This window comes from Engystomops pustulosus, chromosome 9 (genome assembly GCF_040894005.1).
Source record: "Engystomops pustulosus chromosome 9, aEngPut4.maternal, whole genome shotgun sequence".
Taxonomy (NCBI): domain Eukaryota; kingdom Metazoa; phylum Chordata; class Amphibia; order Anura; family Leptodactylidae; genus Engystomops; species Engystomops pustulosus.
In genome coordinates, this window is record NC_092419.1 from 29577618 (window position 1) to 29598680 (window position 21063).

General features: G+C 40.1%; 1 protein-coding gene across 1 annotated transcript; it reads left to right on the plus strand.

The window, feature by feature from the left end:
- Positions 1 to 336: 336 nt before the first annotated feature.
- On the plus strand, positions 337 to 13172 carry SPRY3 (sprouty RTK signaling antagonist 3). Its single transcript, XM_072123159.1, has 2 exons — positions 337 to 1242; positions 8440 to 13172. The coding sequence occupies exon 2, from the start codon at positions 8539 to 8541 to the stop codon at positions 9409 to 9411; it is 873 nt and encodes a 290-aa protein (XP_071979260.1). The 5' UTR covers positions 337 to 1242; positions 8440 to 8538; the 3' UTR covers positions 9412 to 13172.
- Positions 13173 to 21063: the final 7891 nt, after the last annotated feature.

Here is a 21063-nt window from a genome sequence, read left to right on the forward strand (position 1 = left end):
ACTGTGTTTCTATGGCTGGGACAATTACAGGTGGTCTCTGATATTAGCACCAGTGGGTATCCCCGCACTCAGAAAACCCCTCCCCTTCTATAAAATCTTTTTGTTGAATTGTCTCCAAACGTTAGCCTCAGTATACGTCTATCCTGGTATGAAAAAAAAAAATTATAGCAAAGGAAAAAAACCTAATGAAATCTAAATTTCAAAAATATATCTGGAATATTAAAAAAAAAATCTATTTTGAGCTCCAGCCAGATGAATTGCTGCTTTAAAATAATTTTTGCATTATTTTTCCTTGTTTAATTCTGTTGCAGCCAGAGCCATGGGACCGGATACAGAGAAGCCTATGGGGAGATCTAATGGACCGATTCAATTTCCAAAGGATGACGCCACTTAAGCATTAGGACTACAGCAAAGGGAAGAGAAGAGAGAGAGAGAGACGGCGAACGTGAGAGAGAACCTGAGACAGACTGTACAAAATCATGTTGGAATAAAAAGGTCAATAATCCCACGTTTTGGGGAGAAGTTGAATGCGATGGCAATGATTTTGGGTGAAGAAGAGCAAGCACCGATGAGTCAAAAATTGCCTATTTTTGTGCTATTAGACAGATGCAGAGAAGAGGACATTTCCTATAAGGAGATATGATTATACAATGAGAAGGAGAAACAGAGGCTCCACACATCCAGCGAGCAGACTGACAAAGCCCCGCAGACTCCTCCTCCCTCCACCCCCTTAACTCATTCACAAGATAACTGAGAATATCCGCATTCACAAAACAGAGTGTCACAGATCAGCACCACCTCACACAATCAGCCTGTGCTGAGCAGAGATGTACACAGCGAGCGAGCCAAGAAGACGTCTCTAGACCCGACTTGTGCATAACCCTATATCTTTATCGACGTACAGATGTTTACAGAAGACGTCCTTTAAACCAAAGCCTTATCTGCGGATTGAAAACGGATGCAGCTCCAATCCTGGAACTATGCACGGCTAAGCTTTGCCTACATTTGCCTATAGCATTTCTGTTGCTATCCGCATACAATGTGCATGTTTGTGCATCTGCTGGCGCGGCGTTTGGGGGACACACCTTCATTTCTATAGACCACGATCAAGGAGGAGTATTCATTCAGACTTTTCCAATAACTAGGATGCATAGAAAGGGCACGATAGAAGATCAGTGACTACCTGGATCTGGGTGGGGACTATATATACTCAAAGCACCATGGACCTAAAGTCTCACATAGGTAAGATGACAATAATATGTATCATGTTATGCTTTTTAATTTCTCCAATTTATAAAAAAAAAAAAATACATATATATTAAAATAAATTTTGGGAATATATATATAATCGGCATCTGTTGTGTCGAATCTGTGATGTTCTCTTCCTCTCCGGAAATACAAATAATTATTGATTCAAGGGAATGCAGTGGACATTAATCCTTTCTGGAAAGGACATCTTACAAATTCATTATTCACTCCGAGCACTGTGTAGGGCATAGGAGAAAAATATTCATATTTCATAATGCCGTTGCGTACATTTTTTTTCTTTCCTACAGTAAAAGCAACATTTTATGGATTTTTTTAAAATTTGGGATATGACTTTGTTTTTTCAATTTTTCCTATTTGTAGTTAGTGATTTCATTAAAGAAATGAGTGGGCAAATCACAGTTCTGATTAACTTTTTTTTGGCGGGTGGAATTTTTTCTTCGGATTCGACAAAAATGATAAAAAGGTAATACAACAGAGCAAAAAAATAAAAAAAATAAAAAAAAAATAAAAATGTATTTGAAATTGAAATAAATGAATAGATGTTTTATTTGCTGTAGAAAATATGCAAAGAATATAAAAGATAATACGAAATAATTCATAGATATCAAACTATCCCATTATATTTAAACAAAATTTACAAGAATCCCCCCCCCCCTCCCAATAGCACAGGACACCTATACAGTCCTATGCAAAGCTACATGTAATGCATTTCATACACGATGAGTTGATCTCAGCTGCATGAGAAATATGTTGTATGTATGTATGCAAAAATAGGATAGAAATTCATATTAAAGTAGTGTAAACTGTATAATACGTCGACATATGCAATATGTTAATATCTCAAATCTAAAAAAAATAAAAATTTTTATTCATAAGCCAAAACCATATAAATAAAAAAGGAGTTGTGGAGAGTAACTAGAAGGATGTCATATGCAGCAGGACAATGTCCTTTATGGTAAACTTCCTGGTTCTAGTAAAATTGCCAAATCACATTCACCATGTTTTTGGTAAACAAAACATCAGGTTTTGAAGTTTAATGCCCTTTTCATAAGTCCAAATATCCAGTTGTGGTTCAATTTCTCTTATACCAAGGTGTGGATCTTGCTCCCATCAGCTCTTTGAGGATTATAATCCTCACCTAAGATTATGGTGTGGTGATGGGGATTATGTTGAGGGCACCTGCTCCTAAGAGATAACTTTAAAATTCCCCATTTTTTGAAGTTAAAAATTAAAATATTTTCATATGACAGATTTATATTATGTGAGTTGGAAAAGTTATGGTCAAAATGTCTTGACCTACAGGGACACATTGACTCCATTAACAAGCCTTAGGCCCCTGAATCTCTAACCATACATTAGGCCTTTGAACACACCATGGGCCTATCACTAGACCATGGGCCTATGGACATGTATGCATAGATATTATAATTAAAAATTAAAATGGTAGTTAATTTGGATGTTTGATTAAGGTCTTAACTATTATATAATACAGTACGACGCTGCCCCTCAAAATTAGAGCCTGGAAGTGGACATTAATGTCTATACCATATGGAAAGGAAAGAAATGCAAATATATCATAATTATTGTATTTACACATAACATGGCATACATTGGCTTTGACTTTAGTTGAGATTTGGATCCCAACCATCACACATTGTATTATAAAATCCAAACCCAGCATTGCAGATAGAACTAGAACGATGCATTTCACCTTCAGATTCCATCAGAATTAATATATGACTTTGCAGCAGAAGGTCTTCTAGAGAATGAATGGCCATCTATTAAGCATCATTAGACTCTGAAGCCAATAGCATTAGCACCCGGAGGTTGACATTTTCTTCCTGAACCTCAGGAATTGATGTTACAAGGTAACAGTAAAGAGGAACATTTTGCTGCCCTTTCCACAATACTTTAACCCACTGTCCTCTCCCGTTCTCAGATATAGATCAATAGATACAGAGCACTAACCTACGTCTTGGCATGTTGCAGATGCGGAAACTCTCGAGTCCAAGGCTGAAATGCAACTTTTGTTTCAATTAACCCCCAGATGTAATTGGGTCTGTAATATCATCTGTGTACTGGACTCAGTGTCACCCATTGACCATGTATGATGAGTACCAATTTTTATCGCAAACGGAAATCAGTATTGCTGACCACTAGTTATCCATATGTCTATTGGATTTCTAGTCCATAATCACACAACAAACTAATGGAATAGGAAATATTCTCCAGGATTGGTATCTACAAATACCCTATCAAGCTGCAACTAATACTTTCCACAATGGGTGGCTTAATGTTAACCAGCCATTGGTGGACTGTAGGGGACATCATACCTGACCTATTCCTAATACATTGCGCCATCTTGATTCTGAAAACTTCATTTGAGAATCTACAGAATTATGTTGTAGTGGTCAGTGAGAGGGTATAGGGACTGTAAGAACTACTTTATAATAATATAGAATAGGAGTTATAGATCTAAGATCCAAACAGTGTGCTATTTTACTGGCAAAAGAGTATGTCCCATGGACCTTTGCATGTAAGGGCCTTCCTGGTGTAGTTAAACATTGTTTATGTGTCTATTGTATGGCTGTAGTTTTTTTGTTCTGGATTAGTGTTTCTCAACTTTTGTGGGGTTTTGTGAAATACCAACCAGTAGAATTGAGTTATTTGTAGGGGCTGCCCCGGAAGGAAACATATCCATAAGGGGCTCATTATTGGTACCACATTCAAGTCAGTCAAATAGCATAGTATTATCCTTAAAGAACATCTACAACCAGATGAAGGACAGAATGAAAGTGAGCCTGAGGGGCTCCAGCCTCCATTAACACCTATGGAACCTGGAGCCCCTCAGGCTCATTTGCATACAATCCTTCACCCTAGTGGTAGATGCCCTTTAAGTCACAATCCAATAGAGCCTTCATGATTACTCAATATTTTCCACATATGGCAGCCAACATCAGGACCGCCACCAGTTGTAAATAGGTGATACATCATGTATAAATCTTGAAAAATAGAGTTTATAACTTGCAATTCTATACATCAACTTTTTGTGATAATTTTGTGATAATAGCTCATTATTACCAGTTAAGATGACCAGGGTCTGATTTGTCCAACAGCTTACCAGTGGATCATGCCATGGGCAAAGCTCTGACAGTGGTCCGGAAAGAGATGAGCATTGGAATAGTTACTTCTAATGAGTTGATTTCTAACAAATATAAAGGATATTTATGCACAGGATATGGATATAGAGAGTAGACACTCAGTATCATTGCCTGAGTCAAGTTTCCAAAGTTGCCTGAGACAAGGTTCCAATGGTGGAGAACATGATAGATGTTGACTACTCATTAAATATATTTCATTATATATCCGACTTGTATTCTTGTTCTGTGATCCTATGCAGTTTATATTGATGTCAGTCTATTCTTAATTCATCTAAATTAATGTAGTTTCTAAAATTTTAAGTTTAACATGACTTTTTGACCCCCAACAGAAGGACCCTTAGATTTACTATATGTCCTTTACAAAACACATAGGTCAATTTTGAAAGATTATGTAAAGACCATGCCTAAAGTAGCCCTGGGTCACACTACCCCTACAGTTATTTATGGAGGCAATTTGTGTTCCTAGTATGGAGGTCAACTTTGTAAATTCAGACATCGGGCCCAATCCTTTTTTTTGTCAAGCAATGTATAGAAGGAGCAACAAGTTCTATACTTTCCTGATACTGGGTTGGCATAGTGAGATAAAACAACACGGGGAGGGAAACCTATTTGCTTTGCTTATCTTATTCGTTGTATATAGGTCGTACACAGAAGCAGAACAAATGTATTACATTACATTGAAGTGGTCTGTGAAGTCAACTGATGCAGAATAGATCTACCATTTTTAGAGTTAACATCTAGAACTGAGTATTGTGGTACTTCCTTACATTTACCTTTGTGTTTTGTGGGGGATGCTTGATACTATCACCATTGGACTGCCTTAAGGAAATAGCAACTGATCCTCTGAATAGGACATCAATAGTTGATCGGGGGAAAAGCTCACCTGGTCTAAACACTGATCAGCTGCATCATATAAAAAACACAGGAAACATGAGCCAGAAGCAGTTGAATAATGGGGGGGTACCATTTTAGTGATGGTGCCATGCGCTACGGTGACACAGAACAACTACAGCACTGAACGACTAACTGCTGTGCAGACTGGGTGTCACTGCCGATCCCCTCCTCAACACTGATCAACTTCCGATGGCCTATTCTGAGGCCATCAAGAGTTATTCCTGGCCACCTTTAAGTTCAATGAAAGGAGGTAATGTTAATACCATGTACAAGTTTTTGAATTTGAAATGAAGCATTTTCTTAATGTTGATCAAGATCACTTACATAATATAAAGACATGAAGACAAGCCCATTGCATATGCCTTGTAAGAATATATGGACATTGTCAAATGGAGTCCCTCACTTGAGGTCCACATTTACAAGCCAGTGATGAAATGCTCTGGAAGATATGGTTCACCCATAACCAGCTGGCTATGTATTTGGAATGGAATATGTAATGTTTCCTTTAGATTTCCTATATGTTATCAATACCTGATTAAGGATATTGGAGGCCCCTGGGCACAAAGTAGTGGAGGCCCTTCCACCACAGTAAAGGGATAATGCAAATAGTGATGTCACAGTATATGATAATACACACAGAAATGTCACAGTACAGGGATAATACACACAGTGATGTCACAGTACAGGGATAATACACACAGTGATGTCACAGTACATGATAATACACACATAAATGTCACAGTACAGGGATAATACACACAGAAATGTCTCAGTACAGGGATAATACACACAGAAATGTCACAATACAGGGATAATACACACACTGATGTCACAGTACATGATAATACACACAGAAATGTCTCAGTACAGGGATAATACACACAGTGATGTCACAGTACATGATAATACACACAGAGATGTCTCAGTACAGGGATAATACACACAGAAATGTCATAGTACAGGGATAATACATGCAGTTATGTCAAAGTATAGGGATAAAACACAGTACAGGTATAATACATGCAGGGATGTTACAGTGCAGGAGTATTACACACAGTGAAATCAAAACAAACAAAGGATAATACACATAGTGATGTCCCTTTACATGGATAATACTCACAGCAATGCCAAAGTAAATACTTATGAAACCACACCCATCCACTTGGGTAGCTACACCCATTTGCAGTGTGTCCCCACCCCCTCAAGCCTGTCGGCTGCAAGACCATGATCTCGGATAGTATAGGAAGTGTATGACTCCCTATACTCTATGGGACTCAGCAGTATCAGTGTCCTCAGCATACTAATCCTGCTGATTATGTGACCAAAGACTGGGCAGGAAAGTCGTGGGGTTCCAATGCTCATAATCACTGGTGGGGCCCCTGGAGTTCATACCCAGAATGTCCACCATATAATCCAGCCCTGTCTGTTATTATAAAACAGACCCTTCAATATTGTGAGAATATGATGGCATATATTTTGGTAGTAGTAGCAGCCCCATATCATGTAAATCTAGGCATAGGGGTTTGGGGTACTACACTAATTGCAGTAGAACATTTGCACAATATAAGGTTTCTTCTTAAATGTGGAGAAACATATCCCAGCCATTAAAATATTCTATAATGAAAGACAAGAATATTTGACGTATGCATTAGACGGTTTGGTGTAAATGGCATACAGTACAACACATCACTTACTCCACTTGTGTCTCCTGGAAGTCTCTCTGGGGAGTAATGCCTGGAAAAGCAATTAGAGCCACAGTAATAAGGAATAAAGTGGTTTTCTCCAAGCAGACTGCAGTATAGATAAGGTCATGTATTTCCCCTGTGGTCGAAGTTAAGTTAAAACTTTCACTGAGTGATTTTTAATACACATTATATTCAGGGCTTGTATTAAAGAAATAAAATTGAAATATACCAGCCATCTTTAATGTCCTGCAAAGATAACCTTAAGTTCTTTTTTATAAATATGTTTGAATGAGGTGGAGTTTATAGGCTTTCTACAATATATTTCCTTGGTATTAATGGCCCAAAGACAACCTCTGACTTTATGCCATGTTAGGTTCTATTGAAATTATTATTGACGCACATATTTTGAAATCTTGAGATCATGCTCTCGGTCATACCACAGTGCATTCAAAAGTGCAAAAAAATTCACTAGGATGTAGTTTATTATAAGGATCTGCTTTCTAAAGAACTAGGTCTACTACAAGACCTTTCCCTCAACCCTCAAGGTCAAAATACACTGAAAGGGTTGAAGATCATTTCCTTTTTGCCAAAGGTCAGGGAGACCCAAACTTGCCGCCAGCTTCCACATGGGTGCCTATGTTGGCCAACTAGTCTTGAACTATGAGCATGGAAGGCAAAAGAAAACTACTAGGCACTCGAGAACCCATGGCATTGATTGCAGTAGGCTATGGTTCCCATTATTCAGGTCAAATTTATAGTTCACTCTATAGATGGAGGTGTCTTAGATTTGACTGGCATGAGCCAGTTTGCACGCAATGGACACCATGTAATACATTATTCTTCTTAATTTGTATGCCAAAGAGGAATTGAAGCACCATACTTATATCATGTTTCACTATGCAAGGAACTAGCTTAATTAACATAAGAATAGAAAACATGGAGTAACATGGATGATCACCTTGCTAAAATTTGCAGCATGTTCCTCTAAACACCGCAGTCAATATCATCCACTATGCTGCAACTGTATATTGTGGCAGATCGGCAGGTTGCTTGCAAGTTCAAAATGGCTGACCTTTTTGAATGGCTGCAAGTCCTACCTGCGTGACCCTTGTTAAACATTTATAGCATAACCAGAGTAGATGTTTATAGATCCTCTAGGGCTATGCATCTTGTGGGAGAACATATGTGTTCTCCGAACATATGTATTATAGTACGGTCTGTAGGAATTTTAAAAATCAGCTGAGTAAACTGATGGGCTCAAGAGAAGCCAATGACACCAATAAGTGCGGATCCCAGTGTTAAGACACAATCTATCTGATATAATAAGTTTTGCAAAAACAAAAGGGATGCTGTGATGAAATGTATTATATTATGTTGCTACTAGATTTTGACTTGGGTGAAAAATTAAATGTATTTGTTTTATTTCCTAGGATCTTCAGGTGTACCATGATGGAGAATACTACATAACGAAGCCTTAAATCCAAAGAGAGACTTTTATTGCATAACTACGCAAAAGAAATCTAAAGATCATGGAGAGTTCTACAGGGGATATACAACAGGTCCTTTCTATAGACCAAATCCGTTCTATCAGGGCCAACAATGATTACGTGGAGCGACCCTCTGTCTCATTCATGCAAACTTGGTCAAATCCTTCCCTTTCCCAACATGCTGCAAAGCAAGATTGGCCTAATGATCACATGGTATCCTACAACCACCATGATCTTCATCGCAGCCAAAGTCATCAACACCAATCACAACATCTTACCCATGATTTAAGCCATTCCAGTACAATAAGCTCAGTATCTCGAAGCACCACTGCTTCAGATCAAAGACTACTAGCGGGGATAACCCCATCTCAATCAAGACATTCTCTTATGAGGACACAGCCTAAGGATGGAGACCTAAAGCAAGACCAGTTTATCAAAGGATTAATGGAAAAGTCTGACCGATACATGGGTCACCTCTTTATCTGTGAAGAGTGTGGGCGCTGCATATGTGATGAATGTACACAAGTTCGGAAACTTCCTTCTTGTTGGATTTGTGACCAGCGCTGCCTGTGCTCGGCTGAGAATTTAATAGATTATGGAACTTGCCTTTGTTGTATCAAAGGCCTCTTCTACCACTGTTCTTCTGATGATGAGGACAACTGTGCTGATAATCCATGTTCTTGCAGCCAAAGCTCCTGTTGTGCTCGTTGGGCAGTCATGAGCTTCCTCTCTTTCTTCATGCCCTGTCTATGCTGCTATCCTCCTATGAAAGGCTGCCTGACCCTCTTCCAGAAGGGCTACGATAGAGTAAAAAGACCAGGCTGTCGCTGTGAAAATCACACTAACACGGTCTGCAGAAAAATATCCTCATCTAGTGGCACACCTTTTCCAAGGCCTTTCGATAAACCGGTATGACCTAAGATGGTCAATGTGGAATTAATCCTACTTCATTATTCCCTGAATCTTCTCTGCTACATTCTTCTTGGAAACACTTGGTGCCAGAGTCAGTGAAATCCTTAGCAAGACCCCACTTGCAAGCCAGAATGTAAGAAAGTTTTTACTGAATGTAATTGGGTTAAACCAACTTAAGAGAGAAAAGAGAATAATAATTGTAAACTTCATCAACTCACACGCTAAGAACGGTTTTGGAGATACCTCGGCCACCTCATCTTCAGTAAATAATAAGATATTTCATGGTCATGGTGGAGTTTTTTGGAAGAGGAATGAAGGTGTTTCTTAAAAATGTAAACTTTTCCAGAAAGACTTTGAGTATTGACAGTTTAGTAAACTCATCGGGCTTAAGGTGATATATCCTTTGGCCTTGTTGGTTGTGCCGAATAACTGAACTAGGAATGCAAGATTGACTTTGAAAGCCTGTGATAAATATGAAAAAGTGTGCACTTTAATATAGCAGACATAACAATTGTAAGAAGAACTTTGTAGAACAGTAGAGATGTTAGGTTAAACCGTCAACATAAATCAAACAGGGAAAACAAGATGAATCTTCAGAAGATGCCTGGTTGAAGTAGAATTAATGCCTGGTTATAAACCCACACCTAGAACATATACTATCCAAACTTGGGAGCTACATTTTTGTTTCTGCCTTTTTTTCAATTCTAGAAGAAAGCTTTTAGCAAACTTATCAAATAGGCAAAAATGCATTTTGTCATATATTATAATATGATGTAAACCAAAGAGATATATTTTGCATGGATAGGTTATGTTTCTTTACCACACCCTATATTAATATAGTTCTTAATTTTGTTGCCATTTCTCCTCAAGTGGCACTTAAAGCTAAGATTGAAGTCTCCATTGCATAGAAACCTTACTGGCAGTGTTTTGCAGGTCTTCTTCAGCAGTGGATTCATTCACATAGCCAACTTATGATGGGAACTGAAATTATATTGCATTGGTTCCACCTGAGTTGGGCATTGTTAAGAAATGATGTAGCAGTTCTTTCAAGAATGGTTCAACATCTTCCAATTACTAGACTACCAACTGTTCATGCTGAAGCCTCATTCACTGTATATTGCACTTTGCAAAAATTTCGCAAAAAAAGTATATCTATATACATATAAAGGTGCTTATATCTACTGATTGTCCATGTATTATGGAGTATTAAATGCAAATTTCTCAAAGTGACCAAGGTTTAAATAAATATATATAAATATATATATGTATACATCTAATGGAAAATCAGGGAGTCGGGAGCTAGGTTTACAATAAACCAACTGATAGATGTTTCTATACGTGTGGCTCTTACTCTTAAACAGAATTTATGATGTTTCTTGTGTAATACTCACTTATGGCAATTGCTGAATTGAAATTTGACCCCTCAGCCCCCTAACAAAAAAAAATTAAACAATCCATTGCAGGTCCAATAGTAGCTGGAGAACACAAGATTTTATTCCCCCGATTATAATTGGTTTACTACTCTATTATTTTATAAAACATCATAAATAGTGGTGCTCCATCTCCCAAACCGGCGGATTCTACGAGATATTCAATAAAATGGTACCAGTACAAATGTAATCCATGGTAACAGATCACAGATACATATTACTCTGATTGTAATGTATTGGTTGACATCTGTCTGATTGGTATAGATGGGTCTTTAAATCCCATAGTTCATCTTACTTGCTGCTAAAGACAATGGAGACATCCATGACATTATAGAATAATTGTGGCAATACACCTATTCATTCACAAGTGTTCAACTAATATCACTAATTGCTTGTAAAGTGATGTAAAGTGTGAGTGCTGATTTATCATATGTACTAGTAGACATGTGGTAGACACTTAAATGTAAATAGCAGTTTCATATGACCATAATATGGTCCCATTAAGCTGTCCTTAAAGGGGTTAGCCAGAAATAAGTATTGAGTTGTTCAGTGCCATCAATGTAGCTGTAGCTACCAGTAAAGTAAATGGGAGATGCGGAAGTAGTTACAGCTTCCAGCCAATGCAGGCACATGGAGACAACTGCTTTCAGATCCATGCCACGATCCATCCATCCACCCCAACTGATCAACTATTGATGGCCTTTCCTATTCCTGTCCACCACCCTTAAGATGCAACTCTTGATCTTCCTGCACTCTGTGGATGTCCAGATAGGATTCCTTGATTCGTTGATCTTTGACCCTGTAGAACTGCGTGGAGACCAAGACTTTAAGGGGATGTCTGGAGGTTAAAAAACATGGCGGCTTTCTTCGAAAAAACAGCACCACACCAGACCAAAGAGACAAATGGAGCTGAACTGCAATATAGGCACAAACCATGGTTTGATTTGGCGCTATTTTTAGAAGAAAGCAGTCATATAAATATGGTAAACTGCAACCATGATGAAAGTGACCTTTTAATATGGCCTGGAGATGTCACAAAATGAATTGATAGGCTGTATTGCCATGACTGGTGACAAGACTTGTTGCTCCAACTTTACCTACAAAGTCAGATAAACAGGGCACTCAAGTCACATGAAGATTATTCAATGATTACATTCTAGCTAATAATTCGTAACAAGAAAAATGTATGTAAAATGTCTAAGAAAATATATATTTTTGATCTTTTTTTTACAAAAATGAAAATATTAGCATTAAAATGATTTATGAGAATCAGTGTATGCTTTATTGAATAACTGGACCTTGTTAAAGTAGGTCTTGGTTGCATGCCTGGTACCTATCTATTCAATTTGTTAAGCATGTAGGAAAGGGATACCCTATACATAAAAAATGACTGGAAAGGCATTCTGATAAAATAAGCTCCCCCAAACGGTAGAAGATATGGTTCACTTTTGTAGAAAAGAAATATTTTGGGATATATAATAAAATTTTTATCTTTGGTCCTTGGGAGATCCCATTTATAGGTTCTCTGCTTTTGAGAGAGAATAAAATTATACATATATACATATATGTATGTATATATATATATATATATATATGTTACAAAGTGAATTATTATAGTGGCAAGAATGTCATGTATGGTCTACTGGCACTTAATGAATTTATCCAAAATTAAAGTGTGTTTCCTTATTTCACATTTTCTACAATTTTAGCTTTTTTTCTATTTCTTTGGCAATTTTTCCAATTAAGTGGCAAAGTAAAACCTTTATTTAATATATGTAATTCAAGAAATCCGGTTTCATAATACTATTATAATACAAAAAAGGTATTATCATTATTATTATTGAGAAATAAAACTGTTCCCTACAAAAATCTTATTTTGATATTAATTTTTAGTAAATTTTAATGTTTTTTTTCAATGTAATAACTTATTTTAGTTTGAAAAACAAAACTTACTTGCAATTTTGATGATCTTGTGTACTTACAAATTATATAATAAATTACTTTGCAATGTGCTATATACATTTTTTTACACATGCCTAATAGGAAATGTTCCATGGAATACAGAATGCTCAAAATGCCCTTTGTGCCTTTGTTTGACTTTCACAGGAAGTGCCCTTACCCACCTGACAAGCACATCCTGTTACAATAAAAGCTTTTGATGTTCTTCTTCTCGCTTACTAAAGGAAGTTCATATACTGCATAATGATTTTCATAATTATTTTCACTTTTTTCTTTACGATTTTTCAGTGTATCATAAACTTATTACTGTTGCACCAAGAATATTTTTTTTAAACTGTAGCTTCTTTCTGTAGATAATATCAACTGTACAGTAAATGACCTTGATCTACTATATTGTTACTACTTTATTTATAATTTATCACTTTATGTCATTTTACTGATATCCTTAAAGTACCATAAATAAATGCCCTTAAATACAGTTTTTTTCTAAATAGTTTCATATTTTTGATTCAAGATTTAAGCACATGGTCCCCAATTTTTATCATTTGACTCTACCTTTAAACAAGAAATTCAAAGGTCGTAGCAGAAGATCTACACTGAGTATAAGAATATATTAAAGGGGCTGTCTGGTCAAGACTCAAGCCCAAAGTCACCCAATTTTCATCTTTCACCTGTTGCTCTCCTTCAGTCACTTCTCATGTGCTTGCTATCTTCAGCTTTTTGGTCCTTCTTGACACACAGGAAGTGTCTGCTTAGCCAATCACTGGAATCAGTTAGAGTCACATAAGCCACATCAGTGGGTTACTATAGGGCAGTGATGGCGAACCTATGGCACTGGTGCCAGAGGTGGCACTCAGAGCCCTTTCTGTGGGCACTCAGGCCATAAGCCTAGGACAGAGTTCACCAAACAGGACAAAATCCATTAAATCTTCCTGCAGTCCTAGGCATCTTATGAGATGCTGCGCTCAGCGCTATTTTACAGCGACACTTCATTGACTGTTTGGAACTGCTTGAAAAGTGAGAAGGTGTTAAAAGAAGTGCATTATCTTTGGAGGTCCTCCTGCTGGACCCACCATTCTTCCTAAACAGAGACACCCTGGAGAGAAGCTACAATGATAGTCTGAATTTGCCCACCTTCTTTCAACTGTATTGGTGGGATCAGGCGGCCGATACAATTAAAGAAGTGGAAGAACAGGTAGCAATAAGTTACTGCTTAAAATGGTACATTGGCACATCAGGGTAAATAAGTGGATTTTGGTTGTAGTTTGGGCACTCGGTCTCTAAAAGGTTCGCCATCACTGCTATAGGGCATTTCCAGTGTGTTGGGACAAAACTGCTGAGGACTTGGCAAGCATCATATTGGGAGAGGCTGCTGAGGAAGATGTGGGGGGTTAATCAGTTGTTCTATGACTTTTGAACAGCTTAAGAGCAGAATCTGCACAGTCTGTGAATCAAAATCACAAAATACACTTACCGGCCACTTTATTAGGTACACCATTCTAGTAACGGGTTGGACCCCCTTTTGCCTTCAGAACTGCCTCAATTCTTCGTGGCATAGATTCAACAAGGTGCTGGAAGCATTCCTCAGAGATTTTGGTCCATATTGACATAATAGCATCACACAGTTGCCGCAGATTTGTCGGCTACACATCCATGATGCGAATCTTCCGTTCCACCACATCCCAAAGATGCTCTATTGGATTGAGATCTGGTGACTGTGGAGGCTATTTGAGTACAGTGAACTCATTGTCATGTTCAAGAAACCAGTCTGAGATGATTCCAGCTTTATGACATGGCGCATTATCCTGCTGAAAGTAGCCATCAGATGTTGGGTACATTGTGGTCATAAAGGGATGGACATGGTCAGCAACAATACTCAGGTAGGCTGTGGCGTTGCAACGATGCACAATTGGTACCAAGGGGCCCAAAGATTGGCAAGAAAATATTCCCCACACCATGACACCACCACCACCAGCCTGAACCGTTGATACAAGGCAGGATGGATCCATACTTTCATGTTGTTGACGCTAAATTCTGACCCTACCATCCGAATGTCGCAGCAGAAATCGAGACTCATCAGACCAGGCAACGTTTTTCCAATCTTCTACTGTCCAATTTCGATGAGCTTGTGCAAATTGTAGCCTCAGTTTCCTGTTCTTAGCTGAAAGGAGTGGCAACCGGTGTGGTCTTCTGCTGCTGTAGCCCATCTGCCTCAAAGTTCGACGTACTGTGCATTCAGAGATGCTCTTCTGCCTACCTTGGTTGTAACGGGTGGCGATTTGAGTCACTGTTGGCTTTCTATCAGCTCGAACCAGTCTGCCCATTCTCCTCTGACCTCCGCCCACAGAACTGCCGCTCACTGGATGTTTTTTCTTTTTCGGACCATTCTCTGTTAACCCTAGAGATGGTTGTGTGTGAAAATCCCAGTAGATCAGCAGTTTCTGAAATACTCAGACCAGCCCTTCTGGCACCAACAACCATGCCACGTTCAAAGGCACTCAAATCACCTTTCTTCCCCATACTGATGCTCGGTTTGAACTGCAGGAGATTGTCTTGACCATGTCTACATGCCTAAATGCACTGAGTTGCCGCCATGTGATTGGCTGATTAGAAATTACTGTTAACGAGCAGTTGGACAGGTGTACCTAATAAAGCGGCCAGTGAGTGTACATCTACATTAAATCTGATTAAAATGTAATTGATTTTTCAGAATTTATTTAAAGGACATCTACCACCAAGATGAAGGATTGTAAACCAAGCACACTGACATACCGGTATGTGCCCCCTCTGGCAGGATCCATTCTTCTTTTAGCTTCCTATGCCCTGCACTTTTTTCTTAAAAAGGCTTTTAAAAATACGCAAATGAGCCTCAGGGGCTCATGTGCTAATGAAGCTCCTCGGGCTCATTTGCATATTTTTTGTAAAAAAATAGGGCATAGGACAAAAAACATTTCAGGAGTTAGGCCCGTTTCACACTTGCGAGTGTGATGCGATGAACTCGCATCACACTCGCAACGCAAGCTGCCGGGAACGCACGGCCCGAACGCTGCACCGCGGGAGTGAACTCAGCATGTCAGTTCACTCCCGCGGTGCAGCGTTCGGGCCGTGCGTTCCCGGCAGCTTGCATTGCGAGTGTGATGCGAGTTCATCGCATCACACTCGCAAGTGTGGAACGGGCCTTAGAGTTAGAGAAATAAATTCTGTGTAGCTGGCCACCAGGCTTAAGCCTCTTGATATATTGGCTTGCGCAGAAAGGACTGCGACATTGGGGCACATTTACTTACCTGTCCCGTTGACGCTGCCAATCTGGAATTTCCAACTAGGATTCGGAGCTGCCCAGATTTACAAAGATCATGCGTCCAATTTCCTGCATGTGACGCTTCCCCGCTCAGGTCGGCATGAAAGCCGGCGCACATGAACCACATGCGCCGAAAAACCCAAGGCAATTCAGCACAAAACTGAAAAATTAGCGAAACCCGATGGATATGCGTCCAATGGACTCTTAGTAAATGTGCCCCATTATCTAACATATTCCCCTTTGTCTGGGGTAAGACTAACGATATACACCAGTCCTGATTTACATATAGATTAGACCTATGGACCCTATCTTGTTGTAAATCTGGGGACTGTCTGTACTTACCATGTTCACTGTATTAAATGTATATATCCTGTATATATATACCTTATTATTTTCTTATTTTCTTACCCATTCACAAATTGATTCTTCAGTCCCAGAATTAACAACATCTACATTATCTGCATTATCTAACATTTATCTCTATGAGAAATTGGCTAAAATATCATGTGGGAAATTTGTTTGAACAATTTGATCCCATCAAGATGTGCATTACTACTTAGAAATCCTAAGCACTGTACATGGCTATATGGGCAGCATTAAAGTATTAATAAAAGTAAACCCTGTGAAGCCTGTATATTTTTGTGGCTACACAGTGTGCTCTTTGTCTGAAGTGGATGTTCTGGACCACCGCGGATGATGACGTAAGCCGACACCTAGGACTGGAGTCTAAGTGGTACCCGGTTTTCACCAGAGCCCCCCGCAAAGCAGGTTGGATTTGTTGCGGCGTGGTACCACCAGGTCATTCCACGGGCGCGACTTTGTCCACAGTGGCGGCCAAGGCGTAGTACAAAATCATCAGGCAAACTCGTGGTCTGGGACAGGCTGGAGGTGAGACAGGCAGCTAAGGATAAGAGTCAGGGACGTAGCAATAGGTCAAGGCAGGCAGCGGAGGAGCGTATTCAGGAACGGAACCGGGGTCACGACGGGAAATCAAAATCACAGCACAGATCATGGAACACAGCTTTCTCTAGGGCACAAGGCACAAAGATCCAGCAGGGTGTGCAAGGGGAGGCAGATTTATATAGAACTTTGGGAAATGGGCAGTGCCAATTAACAGTGCGCTGGCCCTTTAAATTTTCTAAAGCCGTCGCACGCACGCCCTAGGAGATGGGGGCGCGCGAGTACAGCTCGAGGTCCTGTATCAGGCGCGGGTAGAGGTAAGCCACCCAAGTGCTGCACCAGTGCACACAGTGGGGCACGGGTGAGTCCGTGACCCAAGATATGGGTTGTGGGAGCACCCTTGACAACTTTATGAGCTCTGGTAGATGTTACCCACTGCAAAATGTATAAGAAAAGGGTCTAAGTTCTATAAAAGATTTTTTTGTCACTTAGATATATGGTTATGCATTCATGAACACAGAGATACAATATTAAATGATACAATATGGGAATACAATTGAGCAATTCAAAATGCTTTTCATTATTATTCTTCAGACTCTATAGATAACACATTAAATAGCTTCTAAAATGTAGCCTCCAAACTCTATCCAGTAACATAATAAAGTGTTTTCATCTATTTTTCCCTTGTTGACCCATCAATGCCTGTTCTGCCTGATTCCTGGTACCTGTAGTACTGCAGCCAGCATGTGACCCCAACAGCCAATCAGGGCTGAGCCATGACGTACCGTGAACAGGCTAAGCGGCTGTATGCAGCCTGGCCTAAGCAGTCGCATGTTGGCCAAAACACAAGAGGCTACCCATGATGTGCACCATTTGATCACTCCGGGAACAAGAGGTAAGTACACTTTTTATGTTGCTGGGCAGCTTTTGGGAGCTAAATTACAATAATATTGAACTGGCACAACCTTTTTAATTTAGAAAATATGGAGTGAATTTCTTTTTTAGTTTACAGAAATTTTGAAATTTTAAATTAGATTACAGTTAGGCTACATTCACACTGCCGTTGCCCGCCATACCGTAGTGGGCAACGGCAGTGCACGGGAAGAGGAGCCCCTCTCCATAGGAAGTTATGGCGCACGGCGCCGTACTACGGACAGAGATAGGACATGTCCTATCTTTTTCCGGGGTACGGAGCGGTACGGTGCCGCACATGTGCAGCACCATACCGCTCCCGTAGGGCGCCGTGCGCCCATTGCCGTATATGGAGGACGTATATCGGCCGTATATACGTCGGCCGTATATACGTCCTCCATACGGTCGTGTGAATGTAGCCTAAGACTTTTGTTATCAGTATTAAAATTTTTCCCACGGCATATGGACCATTGCCCCTTGTCTTTATTTAATTCTTGATAAGGTAGGACATAGGACATACATGCTATATACCTAGAAATGTACCACCAGGTCATTCCACGGGCGCGACTTTGTCCGCAGTGGCGGCCAAGGCGTAGTACAAAATCATCAGGCAAACTCGTGGTCTGGGACAGGCTGGAGGTGAGACAGGCAGCTAAGGATAAGAGTCAGGGACGTAGCAATAGGTCAAGGCAGGCAGCGGAGGAGCGTATTCAGGAACGGAACCGGGGTCACGACGGGAAATCAAAATCACAGCACAGATCATGGAACATAACTTTCTCTAAGGCACAAGGCACAAAGATCCAGCAGGGTGTGCAAGGGGAGGCAGATTTATATAGAACTTTGGGAAATGGGCAGTGCCAATTAACAGTGCGCACGCCCTAGGAGATGGGGGCGCGCGAGTACAGCTCGAGGTCCTGTATCAGGCGCGGGTAGAGGTAAGCCACCCAAGTGCTGCACCAGTGCACACAGTGGGGCACGGGTGAGTCCGTGACCCAAGATATGGGTTGTGGGAGCACCCGTGACAACTGTATGAGCTCTGGTAGATGTTACCCACTGCAATATGTATAAGAAAAGGGTCTAAGTTCTATAAAAGATTTTTTTGTCACTTAGATATATGGTTATGCATTCATGAACACAGAGATACAATATTAAATGATACAATATGGGAATACAATTGAGCAATTCAAAATGCTTTTCATTATTATTCTTCAGTTATGGCGCACGGCGCCGTACTACGGACAAAGATAGGACATGTCCTATCTTTTTCCGGGGTACGGAGCGGTATGGTGCCGCACGTGTGCAGCACCGTACCGCTCCCGTAGGGCGCCGTGCGCCCATTGCCGTCTGTGGAGGACGTATATCGGCCGTATATACGTCGGCCGTATATACGTCCTCCATATGGTCGTGTGAATGTAGCCTAAGACTTTTGTTATCAGTATTAAAATTTAGCTTCATAGTTCCCACGGCATATGGACCATTGCCCCTTCTCTTTATATAATTCTTGATAAGGTAGGACATAGGACAGTGATGGCTAACCTATGGCACTGGTGCCAGAGGTGGCACTCAGAGCCCTTTCTGTGGGCACTCAGGCCATCACCAGAGATGACTCCAGGTATCTTCCTGCAGTCCCAGACATTCCAGGACTTGCTGTGCACAGAGCTATTTTAAAGTGACAGGACTACCTTGGACTATTTTCTGCTTTATTGGTGTCCTCAGGTGCTGGTATCAATGAAAACTGTGACAGAGAAGGGAGTATAAATCACAAATTAAATTTCTGTGTTGGCACTTTGCGATAAATAAGTGGGACTTGGTTGTAGTTTGGGCACTCGGCCTCTAAAAGGTTCGCCATCACTGACATAGGACATACATGCTATATACCTAGAAATGTTATTATGTATTGAACTCTGCACCTCCCATTGTGTATATGAATTTAATACTGTATACATAAGCTGAAAAGGGACGGTCTAAACAATTATATGCAAATGAATCTCAAGAACCGACTCTTCCTCCTCGCTTTGATATATTTTTGCTTTTATATATATATATATATATATATATATATATATATATATATATTAAATGGTAAATAATTTACTTTTAAAAAGAAAGAATATTGTGAATGGTGCCAAGATTAATAATAACAATATTCCACCCTTATTCTTTTTTTATGTTCCATTGTCATAATTTTTGGCAAGCCCCTAATTTTACCACCAAAAACTGGGAGAACCTATTGCCTCTAGTATAAGCCGAGGGTGTAGTATACAGCCAGCCCCAAGTACTAAACAGCCATCCCCGAGTGGTATACAGCCAGCCCCATGTGGTATACAGCCAGCCCCAAGTGGTATACAGCCAGCCAGCCCCAAGTGGTATACAGCCAGCCAGCCCCATATAGTATACAGCCAGCCAGCCCCATATAGTATACAGCCAGCCCCCTTATGTATACAGCCGCCCCCGGGTTCTAAAAAACTTGGCTTATACACGACTATATACAGTATTTTTTTGGGATAATTTTGTAACAAAATAAAATTTTCTTTCTGCTACACTGAAATATAGACATGTGGTCATTAAACTTTAAAAACTATTTTTTGGGGGGAATATTTATTTAAAATTTAGGGCAACCACATTGGCCCACTTTATCCAAACTAGAGCAGTCTGTACTATGTCCAGTTTGCCTGTGGAGTATGCTCGGGAAGTGTGCACCATTTTTTTTTTTGTTCATGCTGCAGAATTGTGGCGCAGACAGAATTGTGGGCACATCAGCTATATATGTGACGCAAATGATGACTAAGCAGTAACAGTCCCTTTAGGTTCACATTTTTTCTGTCTTGTTGGATACAGTGCAGCCGCGACATAGAACGGTCACAGACATGGGCACATTATCCATCCAGAGGCGTTCACCGAAAGTGCATTGTCCGGTGATCATGCCATCTGCCGCAATTCACTAAGATTGTGCGCCCGATATCCTGCATGTGTCGCTTCCCTGCTCAGGTCCGAGAGAGTTCACCTTCTTCTTACTGGTGCATGTAAGTGCATTGTCTTGCTACAAAATTTGAAAGTTAACTTCCGCGCTCAGTCCGAATCAGTCGGATCGGCCGACAGCGCGCCCCCGCCCCCCCAATTTCTGTCACATGAAAGCCAGTTGTGACAGAATCCCCT

Coding starts and splice junctions, on each gene's coding strand:
- SPRY3 (XM_072123159.1), top strand. CDS start 8,539: ATGGAGAGTTCTACAGGGGATATACAACAGGTCCTTTCTATAGACCAA.